The 23,609-nt window shown below is 38.6% G+C and overlaps 1 protein-coding gene across 10 annotated transcripts in view; it reads right to left on the reverse strand.

Moving 5' to 3' along the window:
- LOC136826278 (cellular tumor antigen p53-like) overlaps positions 1–18,652 on the reverse strand; it is an 83,184-nt gene extending 64,532 nt beyond the window's left edge. The window contains exons 1-2 of one of the 10 annotated variants that reach the window (XM_067083464.1): positions 18,461–18,652; positions 13,374–13,637 (exon numbers count right to left, since the gene is read on the reverse strand). In XM_067083464.1, coding sequence (XP_066939565.1) covers positions 13,374–13,637; positions 18,461–18,511 — 315 coding nt within the window. In that variant the 5' untranslated portion in view covers positions 18,512–18,652. Of the gene's footprint in view, positions 1–9,780; positions 10,964–12,599; positions 12,901–13,373; positions 13,638–14,888; positions 15,314–16,542; positions 16,847–18,460 lie in introns of those variants that run through there. The other 9 variants (XM_067083463.1, XM_067083467.1, XM_067083462.1 and 6 more) reach the window with 9 other exon arrangements.
- Between the last annotated feature and the right edge of the window lie 4,957 nt (positions 18,653–23,609).

The following is a 23,609-nucleotide window of genomic DNA, read 5'->3' on the forward strand; positions in this document are numbered from 1 at the left end:
GCGGTTTGGACAAAGACTTCAGAGTGCTTACAAACAGAAACGGCCTCCAGACCCCGGAGGTTTTGAAGACTACAAAGAGGTGGTTGTGAAACCCATCCAATGACAAGTCTTCTACCTCCTCTATAGCTCTCTTGTGGAGAAGAGCAGTGACTTCCTTTGAAAGGGCCGAAAACCTCTCAGCCTAAAGAGAACGACACTGGCAACAAATGCAGACTCTAATTGAGGGGGATGGCATATCCTTCCTTGAGAACCCATAGGACCCATGGTTCTGCCGACCTGGCTTCCCACTGTTCCTGAAGTGTAGGGGTCTGGCGCCCACAGGTACACAGAGGACTGAAGTCTCACTTGCTAGAGAATGGTCTAGATGAGGATTTCTTGCTGATAGGGCAAACTGATCTCCTTCTCTGTTACCTCGAAAAGGCCGTGGCTGGAGACGAGAGAAAGGCAGAGGATTAAACGAAATTGCAGGCATTCGGCTAGACTCCTTCATTACCTTGGAAGACTGTGCAAGCAGGTCGTGAGTAGCCTTTTTCTGTAATTCCATTGCTACCCTCTCTGCTGCCATTCGAGGAAAAAGGCTAATACTGTCCAGAGGAGTGAAAAGAAGAGCAGATCTCTGGGACGGTGTTACTCCTTTAGTGGTAAAAGAACACCACGTCTCTTTTCTTCACTTCTGTGGCCCATCTCGAATTGCCTTGTCCACACACGACAGGACTCCGAGCCAGTCAGCTGCAAAGTTCTTTTGGAGCGAAGCACGATCCTCAATTTTCTTGGTTAATGCGCCCACCATCCAGTCAAGGAAACTGATGGTCTCAAATACTTTAAATATATCCTAAATTAGGTGGTCAAGCTCAAAAGATGAAAACATAATTTTCGCTGCAGTGAAGGCTGAATAACGAGCATGGTCAATCAGACTTGAGAAGTCCCCTTGAGTGGAGACAGAAACTCCCAAGGAAGGAGCTTTCCCCGGTCACAAATACACACCTCCTTTTGGAAAGCCGAGAAGGAGAACAAAATGACATTTTTATAATAAACCTGTTCGAGGTTTTCATGCCACAAGAGTATTTCCAAACTTTTTTGTCATTTTTGGCAGGGCAAGGGTGGGAAGTGCACTGCCAAATCAAACGTTCTCAGTCAATTTATTTAGTATTTGAAAGCGCTACAGACATAAAAAAAAAAAAAAAAAAAAATAACCATTACCACGTATTCTTTTTATCATATTAAAATCTTTTGAAACATATTACACTGAGTAATGAAACGATGTAAACATTGCTTTTTTGTTTTTTTCTTACACGTGGAACAGATTTTGAGCTATGTTGCCAGTTCTCTTACGGGGAGCATTTGACGAAAAAATCAAAGAATCCAAATTTTTCCTGATATTTCACATACGGACTCTAACACCTCTTGACTATATTCTCAGAAAATTTTATTAAAAAATTCATAATAGTTTTGGAGTTATAAGCCAAAACCGTAACTCTACTATCACTGAGAAAATTACATTTTTTGTATAATGTTATGATAACTTCAGTATATCGGTAATAATTTCAATTAAGCTATCAAAGAAGAATATCTAAATGCAGTATATGGCAACTATATCCAACGCAAGTGCATAGAGGCTCTGTTGGGTGAAGGAGTGTACCCACTTGGGTGATCAGTGGCAGCTCAGCTCTCGACGAAGCAAGACGTCACGCTGCCCAACCTCGCCCTTGTTTGACAAACTTTTCATTCAGCGCACTTAAATTACTTTGCCTTTTCATTCAGCGCACTTATATTACTTTGCAAGTCAATTTTTTGTATTTCTCTTGCCTTTGCAATACTTCTTTGTTCAGAAGAAACCATGCCGAGACCAAGGAAAATTATGAGACTCTCACTACAACTGAGCTTCTAGAGAGATGTGTGAGAGGTTTGACACAAATACGAATGAAAGTTTTCATTAAAAAATGTGGCAAAGAGCAAGCAAAGTAAAGTTTGCTGGACTTCAGCATCTCCAATTTGTGGCAAAAACAGCTATCCTGGACCATAATTTTGGTTACCAGAAGTCATCTCTTCTATATGAGCTTGACATCAGTCCGGAAGAACTAAATGTAGCCTTGAACATCCAAGATGCAGAGAGGAGAAGACACAGCTTGACGAAGACTGTGAAGCCAAAGAAGGAAACTAAAAAGACTCAGGATTATGCTGCAGGAGCCTTTTAGCCACATTGTAATTATGAATTAATAACCTGGCCACAGAGAGGAGTGTGGGCAACTCTAACACGCCCCACACTGTGGGATAATACTCTTTCCAAGAGAGAGGAATGAGGGGGACCAGGAGCCTAAATATATAAAATATAATTCAATATACATAAAATAATAATCACAGATAACACCAATATATATCAAATTTGTCAAAAAAATCTCAAAGTGTGAGACAACAAGCAATTAAATGGACAAACAAGCATAAAATGTCATCATAAAACTTTGGAGGTCGATATCTCAAAACTAAAGTTATAGACCTTCAAATGGAAACTCAAGACGTCACGAATTCACCTATCTCAATGAAACAAAAAGCAAATAAAAGCTAAATAGTCTATAAAACTATAGAGTTTTTTTTTACTTTGTCCCAAAATATTTATTTTTCCACGAAATCGATCCAAGATTTTTCAAAAATCAAAAAATATTTGTAAAAAAAAAAAAAAAAAAATGAAAAAACACTCTATTACTTTATTCTAATCTATAATACCTGTCTACCACGTAAATTTCAGCTCCTAGATTTCAATAGTTATGGCAGAGTTTTTTAAAGAATTTTTTTTTTGGGGGGAGAAGGAAAATATGAATACTGACCTTTTTGCTATAGCCTACATAAACTAACCAATGCCCAAAATTTCAAACTGATTCATAATAAAAAACCAGAGTTATTAACCCTTAAACGCCTAATGGACGTACCATACGTCGACGAAAATTGTCTGTTGGATGTCAAGTGGATGTACCATACGTCGACTAAAAATGCTTTTTTTAAATATTCGCGGAAAAATAATTATAGGCCTAGTTTATGGAAGGTTTCAAATCACGCGCCTTGAGGGATGCTGGGAGTTCACGGATCAAGCTGTTGTTTTGTTTATAAGCGTCACCCAGACGCGCATGCGCGAATTCCCTCCTTCTCGTACCAGACAGCATCAGCGTCGGACCGTGCGAGAGCGATTTTTTGACACATCCGTGTTTTGCAGAACTTTGGCGAGTGTTTGCGTATTTGTGCTGCAACAGGACGTTTGCAGAGATATCTCAAAGCCGTCAGGACCGTGGCGCATACTGCCTGTCGGTAGTGAGCGTGTGAGACGAGTTTTAGACTGGGATGCTGGAGCAGCCAAAGGACCCAGCTTCTCAGCGCCCGTGTTGTTCGCCCACGTGTGACCGAAGGCGACCAAGGACCACATCCCGTGCCTTTTACGACCCCTAGGAAGCATTGGGGTGTCCTGAGGGGCATCCGTAAATTTTTGAAAAACCTTTTCCTTCGCTGAAAATCCTGGCATTTCTTGAGTCACCTTGTCGTAATTTTTTCGCTGTTTTATATTATTCGTTACATAAAGTGTTATACATCAAAATGTGCGCAATTTCATGTAGAATACAACAAAAAAATAAATCATTCTTTTAACTTTTAACAGTTTTTAAATATTTTCATTTAAATCACGATAACTGACAAAATTTTAACATTCGGTCAATTTTGACCCGACCGAAATGCTCGAAAAACGGAATCGTAAGCCAAAATTCTTACATTCTAGTAACAATCAATCATTTACCTTTATTCTGCAACAAACAGAAAGTCTCCAGCACAATATTTCGATTTATGGTGAATTTTTGAAAAAAACCTTTTCCTTCGCTCCGCAAAAAATCCTAGCATTTCTTGAGTCACATTGTCGTAATTTTTTCGCCATTTTATATTATTCGTTACATAAAGTGTTAATACATCAAAATGTGTGCAATTTCATGTAGAATACAACAAAAAATAAATCATGCTTTTAGCTTTTACCATTTTTGAAATATTTTCATATAAATAACGATAAACAGAAAAAAATCAACCTTCGGTCAACTTTAACTCGATCGAAATGCTCGAAAAACGCAATCATAAGCAAAATTCTTACATTCTAGTAACAATCAATCCTTTACCTTCATTTTGCAACAAACGGAAAGTCTCTGGCACAATATTTCAATTTATGGTGAATTTTTTGAAAAAACTTTTTCCTTCCATCCCGCGTCACGAACTTCGCTAAAAATCCTAGCATTTCTTGAGTCACATTGTCGTAATTTTTTCGCCGTTTTATATTATTCGTTACATAAAGTGTTATACATCAAAATGTGCGCAATTTCATATAGAATACAACAAAATATATATCATGCTTTTAGCTTTTACCATTTTTGAAATATTTTCATATAAATAACGATAAATAGAAAAAAATCAACCTTCGGTCAACTTTAACTCGATCGAAATGGTAAAAAAATGCAATTGTAAGCTAAAAAACTTAGTCTAGTAATATTCAATCAATTTCCTTCATTATGAAACAATTGGAAAGTCTCTAGCACAATATTTCGATTTATGGCGAATTTTTGAAAAAAACTTTTTAAAGTCCGCTCGTTATGAATTCATGCATCATTTTGTGATAATATTTTCTCTGTGTTGCTTTAATCGTTTTACAATCTGTTATATACCAAAATCATTGCAATTTAGTGTACAATACAACTAAAAAAAATTAACTCATTAGCTTTAACCATTTTGCTTACAGCGATTTGTATACAACTATATACGAGTTTTTTTTCACTGTCATATATTCCAATATTTATATATGACAATGATATTTTTTTTCATTTCTGATGGTTGCATACTAAACTTCAGGCAATGAGAAAAAAGGAGCCAAAAATGAACTCTTAATCTTAAAAACTAAGCGTGCTGTGATTTTTGAAAAAACATTTTTTCCGCAGCGCTAGCTCCCGAACGCCGCCAGCATACGGGAGACGTTTTTGTAAATAGGGCTTCGGCGTTTAAGGGTTAATAATAAACAATATTTTCAAATGCTCCCCTTAAAGGATTCATATCCAAGCTCAGCTGCCCTTGGGGCATGTAAAGGTTGAATTTGGATTTGAGAAAATTATGAATGTGGGAATAAATACTATTATTAACTAAAATAATACAGGAATGCGTAAAGTATTTTAAACTACAAAGCCGGATGGAGAAAATTTTTACAACCAGAGAGAGAGAGAGAGAGAGAGAGAGAGAGAGAGAGAGAGAGAGAGAGAGAGAGAGAGAGAGAGAGAGAGAGAGAGAGACTCATGGTCAATGTAAAAGGAGGTAGCAATTATCTCAAGATCAAAAAGAGGGTTTAACTTAAGTTTCCTCAGGAACAACTAAGCTCTGGGCGATGCGATGTGAGGTTGTAGGCTATATTATACTTTTATTTTTTTTTTTCTACCCTCTATAATCGCAAAAAATATTATGAAATGTCTTGTTACAAGTTACAATGATATTTTGCACTCTTTCTATTGATCTTGTCGCATCTCAAGTCCAAATATCCTAAGGGGAATATCATGGATGTATTGGAGAGTAGGATCAAACCAAGATTACTATTGCTCCTAAGGGCAATGATTGAAAAGGAATAAACAAGGTCACTTCCAACGAAGTACATTTGGCAGCGTGGGAGGAAATGCCTAAAAGGATTGGAAATACTACAGAATGTCAGGAAAGCTTATTAATACAGTATTACAATCACTGACTATGAAAAGCATTAAGCAAATATTTTTTAAATATATCAACTGAAAACTTTAACCCCCTATGCAGTAGTAGCTGAAGCCAAGGTACTTTGATCCAAAATAAAACCAACTCTTGATGGAGCAACCTCATTTGTTTTATTGATTTTTTTTTTATTTTGCTAATCAAAACTGGGGTGCTTCATTGATGTCGGAGCTCAATACATTGGAGCTCAAGAAATAGCCTATCTCCCTGCTAACACAGAAGGATACTCCCTATACTAAAAGCTCTGGTCTGTATACCTAAGCAAAATACAAATTAATTTCATCCAGAGTCCCCAGTCCTAGTTCAATTAAGCCTGACACTGGTCACAGTCAATTGACAGTTTTATGTTCTTTCAGTGGGATTTTTTCCCCTTCTATACCTATCAGGTAACCAGTTTTAGATTTAAAGCATTCCCTTAAAGAACCGAGCTATTATTTATCATTAGCTTCTCTTATAGCATTAGTTTTTTTAAGGGGGGGAAAGAGCGAAGAAATGCATTTGAATAAAGTGGCTAAAACTCTTCTTGACGCTTTATTCTTCATTAGCGATACACTTTAATCTTCATTAGAGACAATATACCCAGCACCAATTCTGCAAATAGTTGTAACATGCCACCAAGCAAAGTTGGCTCCAAAGGCCTTTAAAGGGTACCGTCACCCATTTACCTAACACCAAGTTATAATACTAATGGCATGTTCTCCAGCAACTCATTAATATCTGCTGAAGGTTGACTGCAGTTTGTGGCACCAGTTATGAATGAATGGGTGTACGTCTCTATATACTTTAATTTGTTCCTTCAATTTCTAACTTTTTCTTTGCTGGTCTTGTCCACTGTGTTTCTTAAACAAAACCATCACTAATTATTCACTTGTCTCATCAATAACACTTATCTAATTTCTCTGGCATTGGCTGTAATCTTTACAATTTATATGTCTTCTGTACTATTTGACTCCCTATGGATTTATACTACTTATTAATGTTAATTAAGCATTTTTTCTCTTCTAAAGTGTGAAGGGTATGTTAAAATATCAAGATACAAAAACTTATAACTCATTACTGTTGGCGGGCTACGTAAAATTTCCAAGTTTTCATTTGATCTTTATCTTGAATTAACTAAACAATGATACTGTTGAATTCTTATGGCAAACTGGAGCAAGTAAAGCCCTTACCTCTACTGCTTTCTCTACCTACTTATGATTCACACCTTTCACAATAACCATGGTTCAATTTTTACCAACTAAACTTCCACTTTTCTCACATTCAAGTCTGAAAATATTTTCAACACCCATCCCACTTCTCCTGGTAAACATTTAAGGGTTTAATCTTTCCTAAAGTACAAGCTGTGAAAATGAACAGATTTTGTGAGTTTTGAACTTATATACACTACTGTATGTTCCCATAAATCCACTGATTACATCTTTCCTTTAAATATCTTACAAACACAGCCTCCAATGATCAGTAAGTCCTTGTTCTTATATTGTGAGAATCCACAATTTTCAATGACTACTTTCAATTTTCAATGACTACTTTCTGTGAAAACATGTAAAAATGAGTGAGCCTCCTGTGGACACTTTAATACATGTAGAAAGACTTAACTGATCAGGCTATTTGAATTTTCTTCACAACAAGACTCTGAGAGGGATCTGCAAGACTGGAAGCATTTTTTCAAGTACCAAAGGTTAATAGGATTTATAATTTTCTACACCATCCCCAGGGAGGTAGCAGCATCCTAGGTTTGGTTATGATCCACCGCTATAAGATTGATTGCCACATTTCCTGTCGTCGTCATTGTTCTTTTTTAAGGCGAATCTTTTTAGAGATTATTCACGAGATATAATTTTCCCAAATGCTTCAGTTAAAGTATTGCTTATTTTCACATTTGCTATTGGCTTTGTGCAGAAAAATTCTAACCTTCCCTACCCCCCTTTATTAAATTGTAGGGAGGACACTAAAAAACGAGTAAAAACTGCACCAAAGTTTCTTCAGCGCAATCAAGTTTTCTGTACAGCATATAATCAACACCAGCAAAAATAGATTTAGGTATTTCTAAGCATTAGCTCCGCACGAACTGTATGGAACAGTCCTGTGAATACAAGAGACACTTAGGGAGCCATATGTTCAAGACAGGATTGTCTAAGGAAATCTATTATAAAAGGAACCATACTAACCTAATATACCCTACCTAACCTAACCTAACCTAACCTAGTAGGCTGTGTTACTTAGCCGGGGCACCCTGGGGTGAAGAAAACTCCACTTTTTACCCAAAGTTCCCTTATAACACGGCACATGCCCAACAGCAACAATATAATCAGTTCTGAGGTTAATTACAGGTTAATTATAGTCGAGCAACAAAAGATAATGGTAAATTCTTGATAAACAACCAAATTACTATGGAAAAAGTCAATTTCCAAGGTAATACCCAAAGCAGAGCTAATAATTAGCCTAGTTCTACCTAGATCTATCTTTCAGTGGTCTTGGTATAATGCTGTATGAGCCACGGCCTATGCAACTAACCATGGCCAGGTGGTTGCCTGTCCTATATTGTTGCCAGACGCACAAATACACCAAAAAGGTGGTATACCCATGAATGATGGTAAACAACGCAGTAACAGGATGGGGGGAAGATGCCCAACTCTGCGTTGGTTCTGATAAACAGGGATTGTTACACTGAAGAAGGGCATCCATCTACAGAAACATTTGCCAAATATAATTATGAAATAACCCATTTTGGTAGCACGCTGTTGGCTCAGCGTTCGACTCTCCAACTGGACAATGAAGAATTAGAGGGATTTATTTCTGGTGATTGAAATTCATTTCTCGTCATAATGTCGTTCGGATTCCACAATAAGCTGTAGGTCCCGTTGCTAGGTAACCAGTTGGTTCTTAGCCACGTAAAATAAATCTAATCCTTCGGGCCAGCCCTAGGAGAACTCTTAATCAGCTCGGTGGTCTGGTTAAACTAAAATATACTTAACTTTTCTGATAGACAGCTGGGAGGGGGGGGGGGCCTCATTAAAAATGGTGCTTCCGACTAAAGGTCAAGATTAAGAACGCGCAGAGCCTAACCGGTGGGAAAACGGTATTATTTTATAAGTTGCCAATACACACTATGAAATTGTAACTTACATTTTTGAAAAGAGCTCTTCATTCTCATTATTTTGAACCCCATAAACACTATTCGCAAATGACAAATAAAAAAATTAGAAAATTTACGACTTATAAGGTAAGAATACCCCTCCCCTCCATAGCTAATACGGCAAAATTGTAACCAGTCAACACCCGTTGGTGAAGTTATATTGGTATTTTAAGGTTCTTTTAGTGCCCTATTATTTCATAGTCATTTTTGCATGAAAAACTCAAAATGGTTTTTCGTGCAAAAATGGCTGGCTGGAGTCTTATTGGCAACTTGTAAAATTTTACCGGGAAAACTACTATATGCCAGTCATTTGCCGATTCATTCATTTACGCTACTGAGCTTAATTATAATCAGTATTTTCATAAAATACTTCGGATATTAACGAATGCTGAAATCTGTACTGATATTGTGGTGGTGGGAATGCAGATAAACTGAACTTTTATCATTATCTAAATTTGGCTTCATTCTTTAAAAAAAAAAAAAAAATTAAGTATGGTTACTACCGCGGTCATCCTACACCCAAAAGATGGTAAAAAGGCCAGTAATAAATGTCATAGGCAGTCCGACTGCTAGATTTCGATATCAAATGTCTAACAAACAACCATAAAGAGGGAATCACTACACTAGTTTTATATATATGGTACATAATTCGCAATATTAATGCGAGTAATTCATATATACAGAGAGCGCATCTCCTAGCCGGTGAGTGACAAGGCGAACACCGTTTACGCGTGCGAAGAGAGAGAGAGAGAGAGAGAGAGAGAGAGAGAGAGAGAGAGAGAGAGAGAGAGCACTATAGCGGGGACGGGATCATGGGTCTCAATGATATGATCCCCTCCCCCCGCCATCCATGGACAACCACCCCGACCCCATCCCCGACTTACCTCGTCCACTTCGACCTTGATGAGTCCCAAAGCCTCATACTGGCGGAGCTTGGCTTGCGCTGCCTGAGTCTCCTCGTCCTTGTTCAAGTAAGACTCGGAGGTTCTGGCAGGCTGCAGGGCAGGAAGAATGCCCGATACGCCTTGCACCAAAGGCCGCCCCAGGCCCACCAAGTGTGAGGATTCTTCAGCGTGAGTGGTGTTTGGCATTTCCTCGTTGGTTGCGTCCGAGTAAGACTCAATCTCTTCCTTTATGATAATATCGCTAGATTCTCCACCGGGAGCCTTCAGAGGTGCTTTCTTAAACCTCATTCTTTAGCTATCTTGCTGGCTGACAATGCTTTGTTGCTTAAGACAACATTGAAAACCTATAAACTATAATATCCGTTCCTCGATAATATTAGTGATTCACCACAACTGAACGGCGATAAGCTACGTTACAACGGCATTGGGACGGAACACTCAACGATTACACTAACACTTATTTGAAGACTTATTTTTCTCACTCATAACAAAAAACTCGGTCTAGTTCTGAACTTCAAAATGTTGACAAGTATCGTGTCCATCGTATTCAATTACTACCCTGCAGAAAACCAAGCTGGTAGACGGAATATTAGCGTAAACCCGCACAAAATTCCCAAGTATATTCAGCCATCCAACTATGGTGGCTCCAAACTTCAGCCAAGTAGACAAGTACAAACTGGCTGCTTACACGTTAGACGGACCAACGTCAGTTTTTCAGAGAATAAATACAGCTGCCGTCTGCTTCAACGCCAACTTTCAGTTACACAAAAGTAAGGAATGCATTGTCGATATTCGGACTCATGTCATGGCGAAGACGATTTCACTATCAGACTTGCTACAACGAACTAGTATTTTGCAGCAAAATACATGTAGGTAACATGCAGCCAAAGCTAGCCTCGCGACAGCCCCGCTAATTCACGTCCGGACGAGTTCCCACATGTAACACTATGTCGACTTGCCCTCAACAGAAAGATCAGGGCATTGAACTCACAGGAATGTTTCTTAAATCTTTTATATATACACTGAAATGGCAGCACGTGAAAATTATACGTCACTTTCATTGCACTGACATCTATAATAAGCCTACATAAAAGAGTAATCCCCGAAAGATTCAGTATACGCCGTCACATGGTGGCTAAACCCCCCGGCTTACTCCCAACCCCCGTAACTACCTAGCAAATTGCCAGACGTCGCCATTTGGGATACGGCAGCACGCTACAATCGAAAACTTTCTTACGCGGGAAAGAACACAGGGGCTAAAACGCTAATATGAAAACCCATTCACATTGTTTTTTGTTTATATCCATTCTGCAAGCTAAGTATTACTCGTTTCATCTGTGCACGACAATCGGAATGTAAAACAGTTCAATGAAAACACGTCCATGAGATAAGAATTTAAAGTTTACACGAAACCTGAGAAATTTCCTAGTGAAAATGCAGAAGGCGTTACCTTACTACGGTATACATAAGTAACCACGGCCGATGTCCAACGTCAACGGTCACCTGAGAGAGAGAGAGAGAGAGAGAGAGAGAGGAACTAAACAAAGGGGGAACTAAAACAAAAGATGAACACATATCGCTAATTTTAGCATGACATAATTGGAAAACGTAGTTAAAATATTTTATTATTATTAATATACTTAATTAGAGTATTATAAACCAAAGCGGTCGGTGATATGTACTCTACTTCGACCGCTTTCGGGATTGCCTCAAAAGATAATGGTGATGGTCTCTCTCTCTCTCTCTCTCTCTCTCTCTCTCTCTCTCTCTCTCATTGAACTTGGTCTAATATTCAGGGGCATTTAATTTTAAAATACACTTACACATCATTTTAAAAAATTTCTTCCGAAAGGAACTATGTAAAACAAATATAATCCTGACACTTAGAACTTATTTAAAATTTATAAATTCAGGAAGCTTCCGGCAACCGCCTCAAGACCAGATTATATTTACTATGATTACAAGACATGGGTTACAACTGATGTGTTACCTCAATCGTCAAGTATAAAAAAAAAATTGACAGCTGTAATTGAAAAGTATTCTTTCACCAGATGGTGAGAGCACGCGTGATCTAATCGACACAGAAAGATAATTAAATGTGCATTTTAACTGTTATACACAATTATCTTTGGCTTAGCACAGTTATTGGCCACTCAGAGTAGCGTGAAACACTCAAGTCAAACAGGTATATAACCAAGCAACCGTGGTAGATTTATCGGCAAAACTAAAAGCTACTACAGCGGCCTGGTTTCAGTGTCGCCGGTCGGAATATTTACTGCCTTTTACTTATGCTTTTGTTCATGTCTTTTGTTAATGTTTATAACTACCGTCTTTTGCTATGTTTTCACGTACATCCCCAAGGGACTGGTACTAGAAACGGAACCCATTTTGCACGTGAAGTGGTAGGTACCGAACCACAAGGGCGCAATAGTAGGCTTCAGTTTTACCGATTTATCTACACCAGGTTAACACTAACCAATCCAAACATAGGACATACTAACAGTTCTGTTATTTCAACCCACCTGTCAATGATTAACACAGTCAATCAGGGCCAAGAGAAAGCATGAGACAACAAGTGCACATACATCACTCGTATCCAGTAGGCGCGAACGATATTTATCATCACACTACGAGATCCTTCCGTATATACAGATCTCCGAAAGACTACGTGGGAGTGAAAACTACGTATGTCACTACAAAAGCTAATAACCTTAATACTAAACCACTTGCTGGGTTTTTTTTAAACATGTCACACAGACCACCACACAGTTAGAAATCACTTAATAAAATTAACCTACCAGTGGGATCTTCCCGTGTCGAAAACTTCACAGGATGCTGTTTTTACCTTTATCTATCCAATTGTGGATCAAACCACCTGTCGTTCAACACCGAAAAGACAGGCAGAATCACTGCTACATTCAACAGAGACGACTGCATCTGAGAGACGTGACAGAGCCCACCGTAGTCTCTGCTACCCGCAAGTCCCAACAAGTCGCGCGATTGCACCGCCCTCACCCTGCAGAGCTGGCTTTGTGGTTTACAACTCCTCCTCTATGTTCGATGGGTCGCCCACGAACACCGTGCAAATGCTCGAAGAACAAGGTTTTGGTCCTGCTAAACAGCGTAAGAACACGGACGAGGCACTGTTTAACGACGTCTCATTTCATGTGATTTCAAAAGATTCCTTTGTTTTTTAATGCAATTTTTTCTAAGCATTGTCCAACAATTTTCCTATAGAGCAGATCGCCTTTTTATATACAAGGGGTGTCAAAATGTCAACAGCCTTCATGGACAAATAATCTACTTAAAATCAAATTTATTGTTTTAATGAAATTCCTTCGTGTTACTTTTTTTCGAATATGCAAATCTAAAAGAAAAGACTGCCAATCTTGGAAATTACAAGTTTTATATACTCGGTAACAACACAATTACTTAAAACTTTTGCGATTTTTCTTTACCTTGTGTAAGACTCCTCAACATAATAAACCGATTTTCTACTACAAAGATAACTTACATCGTGCATAACATTATTGAACCAATAACAAATCACAAGAAATTTGAGTAGTACTCACTACAACGATGGATGGTTGTGTTGACATTGGCAGCTGCTCATTGAAGCTCTGTTGTTGTTGTGCCGTCCCCAACTGGTTTAATAAATCAGGTTCTGTCCAATCCTGAGCTATGTCATCAAAGATATCGTCGGGAAGGGTAGGCGGCACGTTAGTTATACTAAACCTGTCATAATCTTCAACGGAAGTCGTGCGCAAGGGGAAAGTCTCCCCTTGGGAGACACCCTTCTCATCCGGGACTTGACGGCCATTCTGGGCTCCATCTCCCTGAAACAGAAATGAAAATAAATTTTATTTAAAACATTCTCAAACGGGGGAAACGTATAGCAGTCTAGGGTTAATGAAACTCAAGTTACGGAAATTGAGTGACACGTGTGTGTGTGATGAATACTGTCGTAAATGGAGATAACTTTTCCGGAAGTGCCAGGTTTCTGTGCAAACTTAACGGTGGTTATAGTAGTACTAAATGCATTGTGGTGAGAATAATTAGAAGGCAGTTCAATTTCCCGGGGACCTTTCGACTTGAGATAAATTATCTACGTCATCCGGACCACAAAAGAATTCTGAACTAAATCGTATCTCATCAGTGCGAATACGTTACCAGCCACTCTACAGTACTAAAGGGCTTGAAGTTAACGGGTGTACGCTTAAAAACCGCAACCCACCCATCGCTCCAGAAGGTCACTAACCACTGTCATATCACATTTCATAATAAATATATAACTAAAGCAATATGCTGCCAGTGCCTCGAACAAATAAATCACCCCAGTCACTGACAAAATCTCGTTCGCTAAACCTGGTCAGCGGCTGAAGGGGAACTTGGCTAATAATTTCTTGCTTCTTATGGAAACCAAGGAGCAAGGAGCTAAAAGAACATTCTAAAATTATTCAAGTCCAACTAATTCTTGTTTCCCGTCCACAATGATACCTATCACGGACATTAACTATTTGTAGAGTAAAACTTCACAAAAACCAGACCTTGACACAAAATATAAAATGGTCATTAAAACAAAACAAAAATTAAGTCAATAAACCGAAAAAATATTAAAATGTCATTTACAAATCAACTTGACACACGACAGATAACTCAGAGCAAGGTGAAAAAACTAGAGTAAAAAAAAAGTGTAAAAAAAAAACATGGAAGTGTAAGTTTTGACGTAATCTTGGGTGAGAGGAGTCTGCCTTGGAGTGAGATTTGAAAGAATGGAAGGCCCTCAACAGCGTAAACCTTAACAAATTAGTGGAAGATGGGTGGCTGAGAGAGAATCCATGAATACTGATTAACTTCTATGCAATTTTCCTGCCAACCACTTTACTCCCTGGGTTGGCAATGTAGGTTAAGTAAGAACGTGCACTAAACCACTAAAAATGGGCAATGTGTCACAAAATAAATTTCTAAAAGGGCGATATTGGGCAAACCCCCTAAGTATTTTATGCCTCTACTTTCCATCCAACATTCTTTCTCTCTCTCTCACACACACACAAAAAGGGGGGAGGAATAGAAACAAAAAACCATACCGCTAATTCATCAGTAAAATTTGCCATGGTGGAAAATCCAATCTTGAACAATCCCTCAATCAATGGTGAGTTTAGCCTAAGGCGGCCACCACACATTAAGTTGCTTCAGACTTTCCTTAACGAAATACTCTGGTAACAAGCAGCTTTCATGAGAACACCACAGTGCTTTATGAGCGATCAACTCTTTCGAAGATATAACTGCAACGTAACTCAAAGCTAGCATAGGAATTTAAGTCCATAAAAGTCAAATGTTTTTAAAAGCTCCAACTTATTCACTATGTAGCACTAAAATAACGCCGTCAAGCCGATGATCTTAGGGATATTATGTAATACAAGTCCCTATTTGGTGTAACTAAGTTTATCTCGTGATCTTAAAGAAATGCTAGTTTATATCCTTCACCAAGAGTAGCTTACTTCCAAATAAATGGCACCATGAGATCACGAGCTTTTATATCACCTGCCTTGCTAACGCGACGACATCCCGCCCCCCTCCCCCGGGCGGTCTCTCTCTCGTCGAGAGACCGCCCATCTCCAATCCTGGGAGACCCCTATTAGACCATCCCTCCCACCCAACCCCACCCTCTTCGGAAAGAATATGGCGATGGATCGCCCAATAAAACTGCATTTAAAAAGTAGGTTTCCGAACTCTGAGATTTATCAACATAAGCTATAACCTTGCTTTCATTTACTGTGCACAAAAGCACGAGTTGACATCCGCGAATTGTGTAAATAAAACAAAGCTGACCTAACCACTGAAACCATTTTATATCAATCATTACCTTAACTGCGGTTACATCTGTAATATCTCTGATTCTGGGGTTGGATATTCAACAAAATCGTTGCATTTTAATGCTCTGGGTTCCAGTTAAAAGCACAATACCCAACAAATATTCCAGTAGGAACAGTACCTACAAGATCGCTGTCACTGCTACATATGAGAAGAATCACTACACCATCCTTCGGTTTTACATGTTAGACACATCAATTTCGATGTGCATATTGATGAAACAGGAGTAAAGACGCAATTCAATTTGGAAATAAACTTAAATTCAAACTTAATATTTACCAAAGGAAAATTAACAAACATACCGAGCTCTTCGGAAACTCAGAGTTCAACAGCACTTAAAAGTATTATTTAACAAAGTCACCCAAGAGTGCTACAGGTTCGGAAGTTATTGATGGTGATTACAGTATCTCTAAGAAACTGACGGAACATAAACGCAAAAATAATTTACATTATATATATACAGTATATATATAGTTTCGACACACCACTGTTCGAGAACGACTAGCCTACTATTGGCCAGCTTACCAGTGACATCACAGCCAACGCTCTCATTGGTCGAGGAGGATATGGCATGCCTGGAGGCAGAACTATGACGCAATCGAACTGGCATTTCCTAGCCTACACAATGCCATGGTTATGTCGGCCACCGACAAGGCTACATAGTCAAGACTACCCGGTAACAAGCTACACTGCTCTTCCATTTCATAGCCCTACTACCATGTAAGTGCGTGCTTGCGTACGTTGTCATCCACGAACACGTTTCCTACCTTGCCTACCAAAACAAATACCAGCCACGACGGTGGTACCTACAATATCTGAAGAAACTGAAACACATTCAATCATTTCCAACTGGGAATAATACTTTACCTCATAATTCCTGACCTGGAAGTCGAACGAGCGATCGTTCACCAAATTCTCCCAAACGGAGCCGGTCAGCTCTTTCATGTCAAAACTCATGTTTAGCCAATGCACCACTGAAAACGCTTTCCGTACTCGACTGATTCGTTAAAATTATCAGTAAAGCAACCACGGTGTCTGTAGGGAAAAACGAACAACATATAACCGCAATGAAGCCGATAAAGTAACATAGAGGGGAGAGTACGTTCTTAACACAGACCGTTCACCGAAGTCACCCGTTGCTATACTACCACGTCTCTCGGGGCGAATGTTCGGCTGCCGGGGGAGGGGGGGCGGTTTGGAAGGAGGATGTTGTACGCCATGTTTACCACTCGTTCGTTGACTTTCAACCTCGGCCTTTTGCTTCACTTAAGGGAGTTATATCCACAGTTCGCTGTTGAAGAATAACAAATTATTACCATCCAAATTTTGTTGCTAAAGAGGTAATGCCGGAGACAGGAAAGATGCGCTTGTTGTTTATGATATTATCGTGCGTTTGGCACTCAGCGTAAACATGAATGAACTTGAAGGGTTACGCCCATACAAGCCGCCAAAACAAAGTTTAAATGTCGGTAAAGTACTATGAGTGAAATGAAATACTATAGCATTGTCTTCTACTGTATTCAAAGATATCTACACCGCACAGAGCGATATATTGTAACCAAACTTGCGTCTGGCCGAACGATTATCCTGTCATCGGAGATTCTTAAGGAGAACACCAACAAACAAAGAACGCCAAGCGTATAGAACAATGAAAGCAACGTAAACAATACGATCTAAACTACACTGTTTTATTATCTTTTTAGATGAAAAAAAAAAAGAAACTGGGCTGTTCAATGGATCATGATAGTATTCTTTAGGCCTTGCTTAATAATGGGCCAGAGATCTTATAAGATACTCGCGTCTCCAGCAAGAAATGGTTTAGGCGCGAATCCGAGGTAATTTAGCCACGTTTCGTAAAACTCCATCGGCACTACTGACGCAAGTGAAGGCTGGTTTCGACTTTTAGACTGAGCTGCAGCATTCGCAGGTGTGATTTCAACTTATTTAACTTTCAAATCTTATTTAGGCTGCCCACTGATCTGTCTGTTTTGTTCTTTCACTCATAAGAACCTGCATTGGATATCATTGTTTCTATATATTTCAAGGCTCGACAGCATTCATTCTCTCTCCATTCGTGTCATTTCATCTTTTTGTGCATATGCCGTCTTCATTATTGCTGTTTATATCTCCAGATATTTGGTGCATTCTATTTAGCAAGTTGTGTAAATCTTGCGGTGTTTATCAAGTTTTTGTCGTTAATCAGATCTAAACTCTCTCGTCCGTCTCCGCCCAGTGTGGTGTATTGGGGTGGGGCCGTTGTTATGTACGTATTATATCACATCATATTACAATGGCATGCAAAGTGTAATAGAAAGCCAACAATCCATGCGCTCAGATACATAAAGTTAATCCTAAATAAGACATACATTTTGAATTTTTATCAAATCGCAGTGATATTTATATACACAAACATTAAGCCACAGATGTTTAATATCCGAATAGCTCTACCTCGGGGAATTATAATATATATATATATATATATATATATATATATATATATATATATATATATATATATATATATATATATATATATGTATATGTGTGTGTGTGTGTGTGTGTGTGTGTGTGTGTGTGTGTGTGTGTGTAATATTAAGTGGGTGTATCAGAACAAGAGAACAATCTGGGCATTCTTGATGCTAAGATCATTTAAATGGACCAGCTATATCAAAAGTTACATGAAAATCGTTTTATGAGTCTAGATAGCTAACATGTACTAGCATAAATGGTCGCCATCTTGGATTTCCTTGTCTGTAACATTTGCACAAAAATATTTATCCATTACCTCTACTGTAAAATCATGGCTGAACGGCTTATGCAGAAAGAAGACTTGCATGTTGAGCCTCTCGTCTCTGTATCAACACTTCTGATGTTGTCATTTCTCCGTAAATATTTCGGTTCACTCACTATAGTCTGTCAAACACTCGGAGATCGCTAGGGTGTGGCCAGATCTGTTTAGCCATTTAAATCTTTCTCTAAACGCTAATCCCTTGATTATGGTTTTCCCAGAGATCTGTCATTTACTGTAGTTTCCGGTCGGCTTTCTATGCAGTCCTTTCACAATGTCAGCTTGAGGGAGACAGTTCTTTGAGTGCAGACTGATTTAAAATTAAGCCGTTCAGATGACCGCTGACCTAATTGCTCTATGCCAACCATGTGGGTAGGTCAAACATGATGCCACATCTCTGTTTTTGTGAAAGAAAATTGGGCCTCCACTGAAAAAATTATCTGAAGTCAAGCGTGTTTTTAATGACAGTTTTCAACTCTTGGTTATACTTTCGGAAACTTTCTCTTTAGAGGTATTTCTAATCATACAATTTTTTTTCCGCGTTCTCCAAACATTGATTCTTCTTTTCACCTACAGTACAACAACCCTTTTTGATCACTTCTCTTTGTTTCCATGTTTCTCATAATTTTAACCCTTCTTGCCCTACATACAGTGCACAAACAGTCAGTATCGACAGTTTCTGCATCTCTTTCTTGTGTTCAACATCCACACTCCACTTTCATAAAGGAGTTACCTCGTCAAGCACTTCCTATGCTCTAAATTTCCTTTCCAAAGACGATACTCGATTTCATACCTGTTGCAAAGTTGCTGCTACTGTTTTCGCAGTAACTGAACTTCTCCTGATTCTCGTCTTACCATCGCCTGCTGCAGTTACTCCCAATTGCTACACGAATTAACACCGTCCTGTCTTTCTTCAACCGTTTCTCCATCTTCCTAGTTTCAATATACCTTCGTTACTTTAATCTGGCTAACATTCAATTTTTACTTGGTCGTTTTGTAAACATTTTCTAACACCTTTCATAGGTCTGGATACTTGACCAAACTTCTTATTCCACAGTTTTGCACCTACTACGCCTATCTTTTCTTCTTTCTAATGACTCTTGACATAAAACACTAAAGGTTATTACAAGCGTTTCCTAAACTCGCTTTGCGCCAAACCAGCCTCGCTTACGTCTACATATTCTAACAAGCTTTGTTTTCATGATAATCAAGTAAAAAAATGGGCCGAAATTTCTTAGGCGCAATCTAGTTTTCTGTACAGCGTATAAACAAGGCCCCCGAAAAGAGATCTGTCTTTCGGTGGTCTCGGTATAATGCTGTATGAGCCATGGCCCATGAAACTTTGAGCCACGGCCTGTGGTGGTCTCTCCTCTACCGTTGCCAAACGCATAATCATGCCTAACTTTAACCTTAAATAAAATAAAAACTACTGAGGCTAGAGGGCTGCAATGTGGCATGTTTGATGATTGGAGGGTGGATTATCAACATACCAATTTGCAGCCCTCTAGCCTCAGTAGTTTTTAAGCTCTTACGGCGGACAGAAAAAGTGCGGACGGACAGACGAAGCCATTTCAATATTTTTTTTTTACAGAAAACTAAAATGTTTAATTGCCCTCAAGAAACAACCATCTACACAAGGTCCTTAATTCCCCTATGTAGATAGATTCTCCATCTTGAGCTTTACTTAGGTACATGTATACTTCATGTCCAGCTTCTCCCTTTCACTCTCAGACCTCTGATATATCTGTCCGATAACAAACCCTTGATCCCACACTCAATAGAGTCCAATCCCAAACTGTTTTCTCCGACAATTCTTCTCAAAACATGCACTCTCCCAGTTACAATGAGAAATGTTATGATTCTAACATTCTCTCTATTACATCTATCGCTGGTCCGCTGGTAAAGAGGTTAGTGTCGTGGCATGCCACTCAGATGTCGCAGGTTCGCGTCACCCCTAGGACGATGAAAAACCACTGGCTCTGTATCATGATAGTTACTGCTGCAGTGTGGGGTCTGCGATGGGAGGTTGGAACCAACATTCTTTGCAAGCTTGAATTTCAAGTCAATGGCCCCCGTGTGCTTGTTCCAAGTGAGTAGGTTTCATCTATTGAAATAATAATAAAGATAATTTTACTTCCATCACCTTTATATTTTCGTTAAAAGAGGATAATTATTCCCCCCTCACCATTCATATGAAACCCTCTTCTCATCCAGACATAGCCTGAACACTGGTAAGCAACTCGGTTACTTTTACTACCGTATCGCAGCTCCCATCTTGTAATCACCTCAGTCCTTTGACGAACGTTTTTACATCCTTAGCAGTCCCTTCCACAAGATTATTATTATTGTTATTATTATTATTATTATTCAGAAGATGAACTCTGTTCTTATGGAGCAAGCCCACAAGGGCCATTGACTTGAAATTCAACCTTCCAAAGAATATGGTATGGTATTCATTCGAAAGACGTAACAGCAAGTAATGGGAAATGCAGAAAGGGGAGATCAGTTATTAGAAAAAACAGATAAATTAACAAATTAACGAATAAAATAAAACGTAATTAAATATTAAAATACAAGTTGAATTGTATTAGGGTAGTAATGCACTGCGTCTTCGCTTGATCTTCTGAAGTTCCGATTGCACGACTTCCTCAGTACTGTAGACATTACTTAAGGGTCTTTGCAGCGTCCCTTCGGCCGCTAGCTGCACTCTCTTTCATTCCTTTCACTGTACCTCCGTTCATATTTTCTTTCTTCCACCTGACTTTCCACCTTCTCCAACAACTGTTTCTTAGTGCAACTGCGAGGTTTTCCTCCTGTTACACCTTTCAAACCTCCTTACTGTCAATTTCCCTTTTAGAGCTGAATGACCTCATAGGTACCAGCGCTTGGCTTTGGCCTAAATCCTATATTCTATCCAATGGCACCCTCAACTCCTACAGCATTCAGATATGCATTCATTCCAAGGTTATCCGGCCTCGGCAGGGAGGTGAATGCAAAAATTGTCATAAACTTTCTTGTGGTTGGTTCTCTTCTCTCACCAAAATACTCGTCCCGTCAGTGGTGGATTTTCTTCTTTTCAGACATCATGTAAACCATTTGCACCTTTTACTATGAGATCCATTTATTCGATAACTTTGCTCTGTGCTTACACTTCCCTGTGGAACAGTTATTCTCCCCAAAGTCTTTGTTCACTTTCATTATTCTTTCTTTTTAATTTTATTTATTCACTCTCTAAGTCTACTCCTTCCACCCTTGTGTCTTTAACCCTAGACTAATATTGAACTATTTCCTCCTCAAACTTTCTCGTCGCTTCCTTCTTATCGCACTCACTGGTCATAATTACATTTACATCTACGTGTGTTTGGAAAGGGTCTTTATCGCTGGAATTACGAGGTTTTTAAAGATAACCGTTCATAAGCATACAGAGAAAAGTAAAAAAGGAGAGGACGGGATTTTGTTAGATTACGTGTCAGTACAGAGTAAATGGAAGAGGTCGTTGGTGGATGTCATGGGGAGGAGTGGCTGGAGGTGCATCCGGTACGTCATTGGTTGAACTCAAAACCAAGATAGGTAGCCAATAAGTTGTAGAGGAAACAATAAATTTAAATTTAGGACTGTAATATAAATATATATATATATATATATATATATATATATATATATATATATATATATATATATATATATATATATATATATATATATATATATATATCTCACACACATACACATACACACACACACACACACACATATATATATATATATATATATATATATATATATATATATATATATATATATATATATATATATATATATATATATATATATGACGTGAACGAAATCATTTCCACCCTGCCGGGTCTCTACTTAAGAGCTTGATGAAACCATTCTCCTAGCGTAAATCAAATATTCTCTCTCTCTCTCTCTCTCTCTCTCTCTCTCTCTCTCTCTCTCTTCTTCTTCTTCTTCTTCTTCTTCTTCTTCTTCTTGATGTTCAAGCAGATATGTGACGTTATGTGTATTCGCTGCAGACTAGTGACGACCCAGAGTGAAAACAGTAGACCTACACAACAATTTCCCGATCATTCTGGTTATATGAGGCTTACGTACCCCTCCTTTGTTTTCATGAGTATTTCGCCGTGATGATACAGTCATGAATAATAGGCAACATGAACCACCAAGTAGAAAAAAAAAAAAACATTCCCGAGGCTCCAGAACGAGCCAGTTGGTGAATCACCCTCGGGCACTTTGTGATGCTCTGTGATTCAGCGAGAGGACAAGTTTCAATGGTAACTGGTGACTTCAGCCTACTCCTCTTTTGCTCTTGACATATTTCGCTCACCCACCGGAGAAAAAATGTGAGGAACTTTCACAGCGGAGACCAAGGTCTGAAGAACTTGGTGGAGATGGTATATATATTCTGCGCATTTGCCTTTTAACGAAAAAGAAGAACAATTGCTGCCCGTGGGAAGGAGATCTTTCGTAATATAGCTTAAGATGGGGGTTTCCCAGTCATTGACAAATGACTACGGCGTTAAACAAAGTACATAGATTTCACAGGCATTCCCCAAATTCGAGAGTCTTCTATACAGGCAAAAACATCCGTCGTGTTAAAAGGTATTCGAATCTCGAACCTCTGTCATAATACATCCTACATATTTGTCGAAAACTGTCCTTTACCTGTTATCAACAACGCATGGAGTTAAGAGCAAAAATGCTTCTACAGATTCAAACCCTAGCTCTGCAAGAGTATCATATCTTCAGTGCAAAGCATATGAAACTACAGAAAAGGCAGAGGAACGATGCTTTTGAATACCAAATGACGACGTTAAATGGTTTTTTAACCTCAATTTCGGTTTAGTTTGCATAGAGTACGTTCAAAATGTAAAGTAAGGGACTTGGAAGACTGTAATGCTTACGTATTATTATTATTATTATTATTATTATTATTATTATTATTATTATTATTCAGAAGATGAAACTATTCATATAGAACAAGCCCACAGGGGCTATTTAAGAGGTAAAGGGAAAAGGCATGAAAATCCCGTCTTAAATTGAGGATAGGAAACCGCAACAAATGTAAAAACAAAGTGATATGATGTTGACGAAGGGGAATGACTGCCATAAACGATGTATTCAT

This window comes from Macrobrachium rosenbergii, chromosome 40, assembly GCF_040412425.1.
Source record: "Macrobrachium rosenbergii isolate ZJJX-2024 chromosome 40, ASM4041242v1, whole genome shotgun sequence".
Taxonomy (NCBI): domain Eukaryota; kingdom Metazoa; phylum Arthropoda; class Malacostraca; order Decapoda; family Palaemonidae; genus Macrobrachium; species Macrobrachium rosenbergii.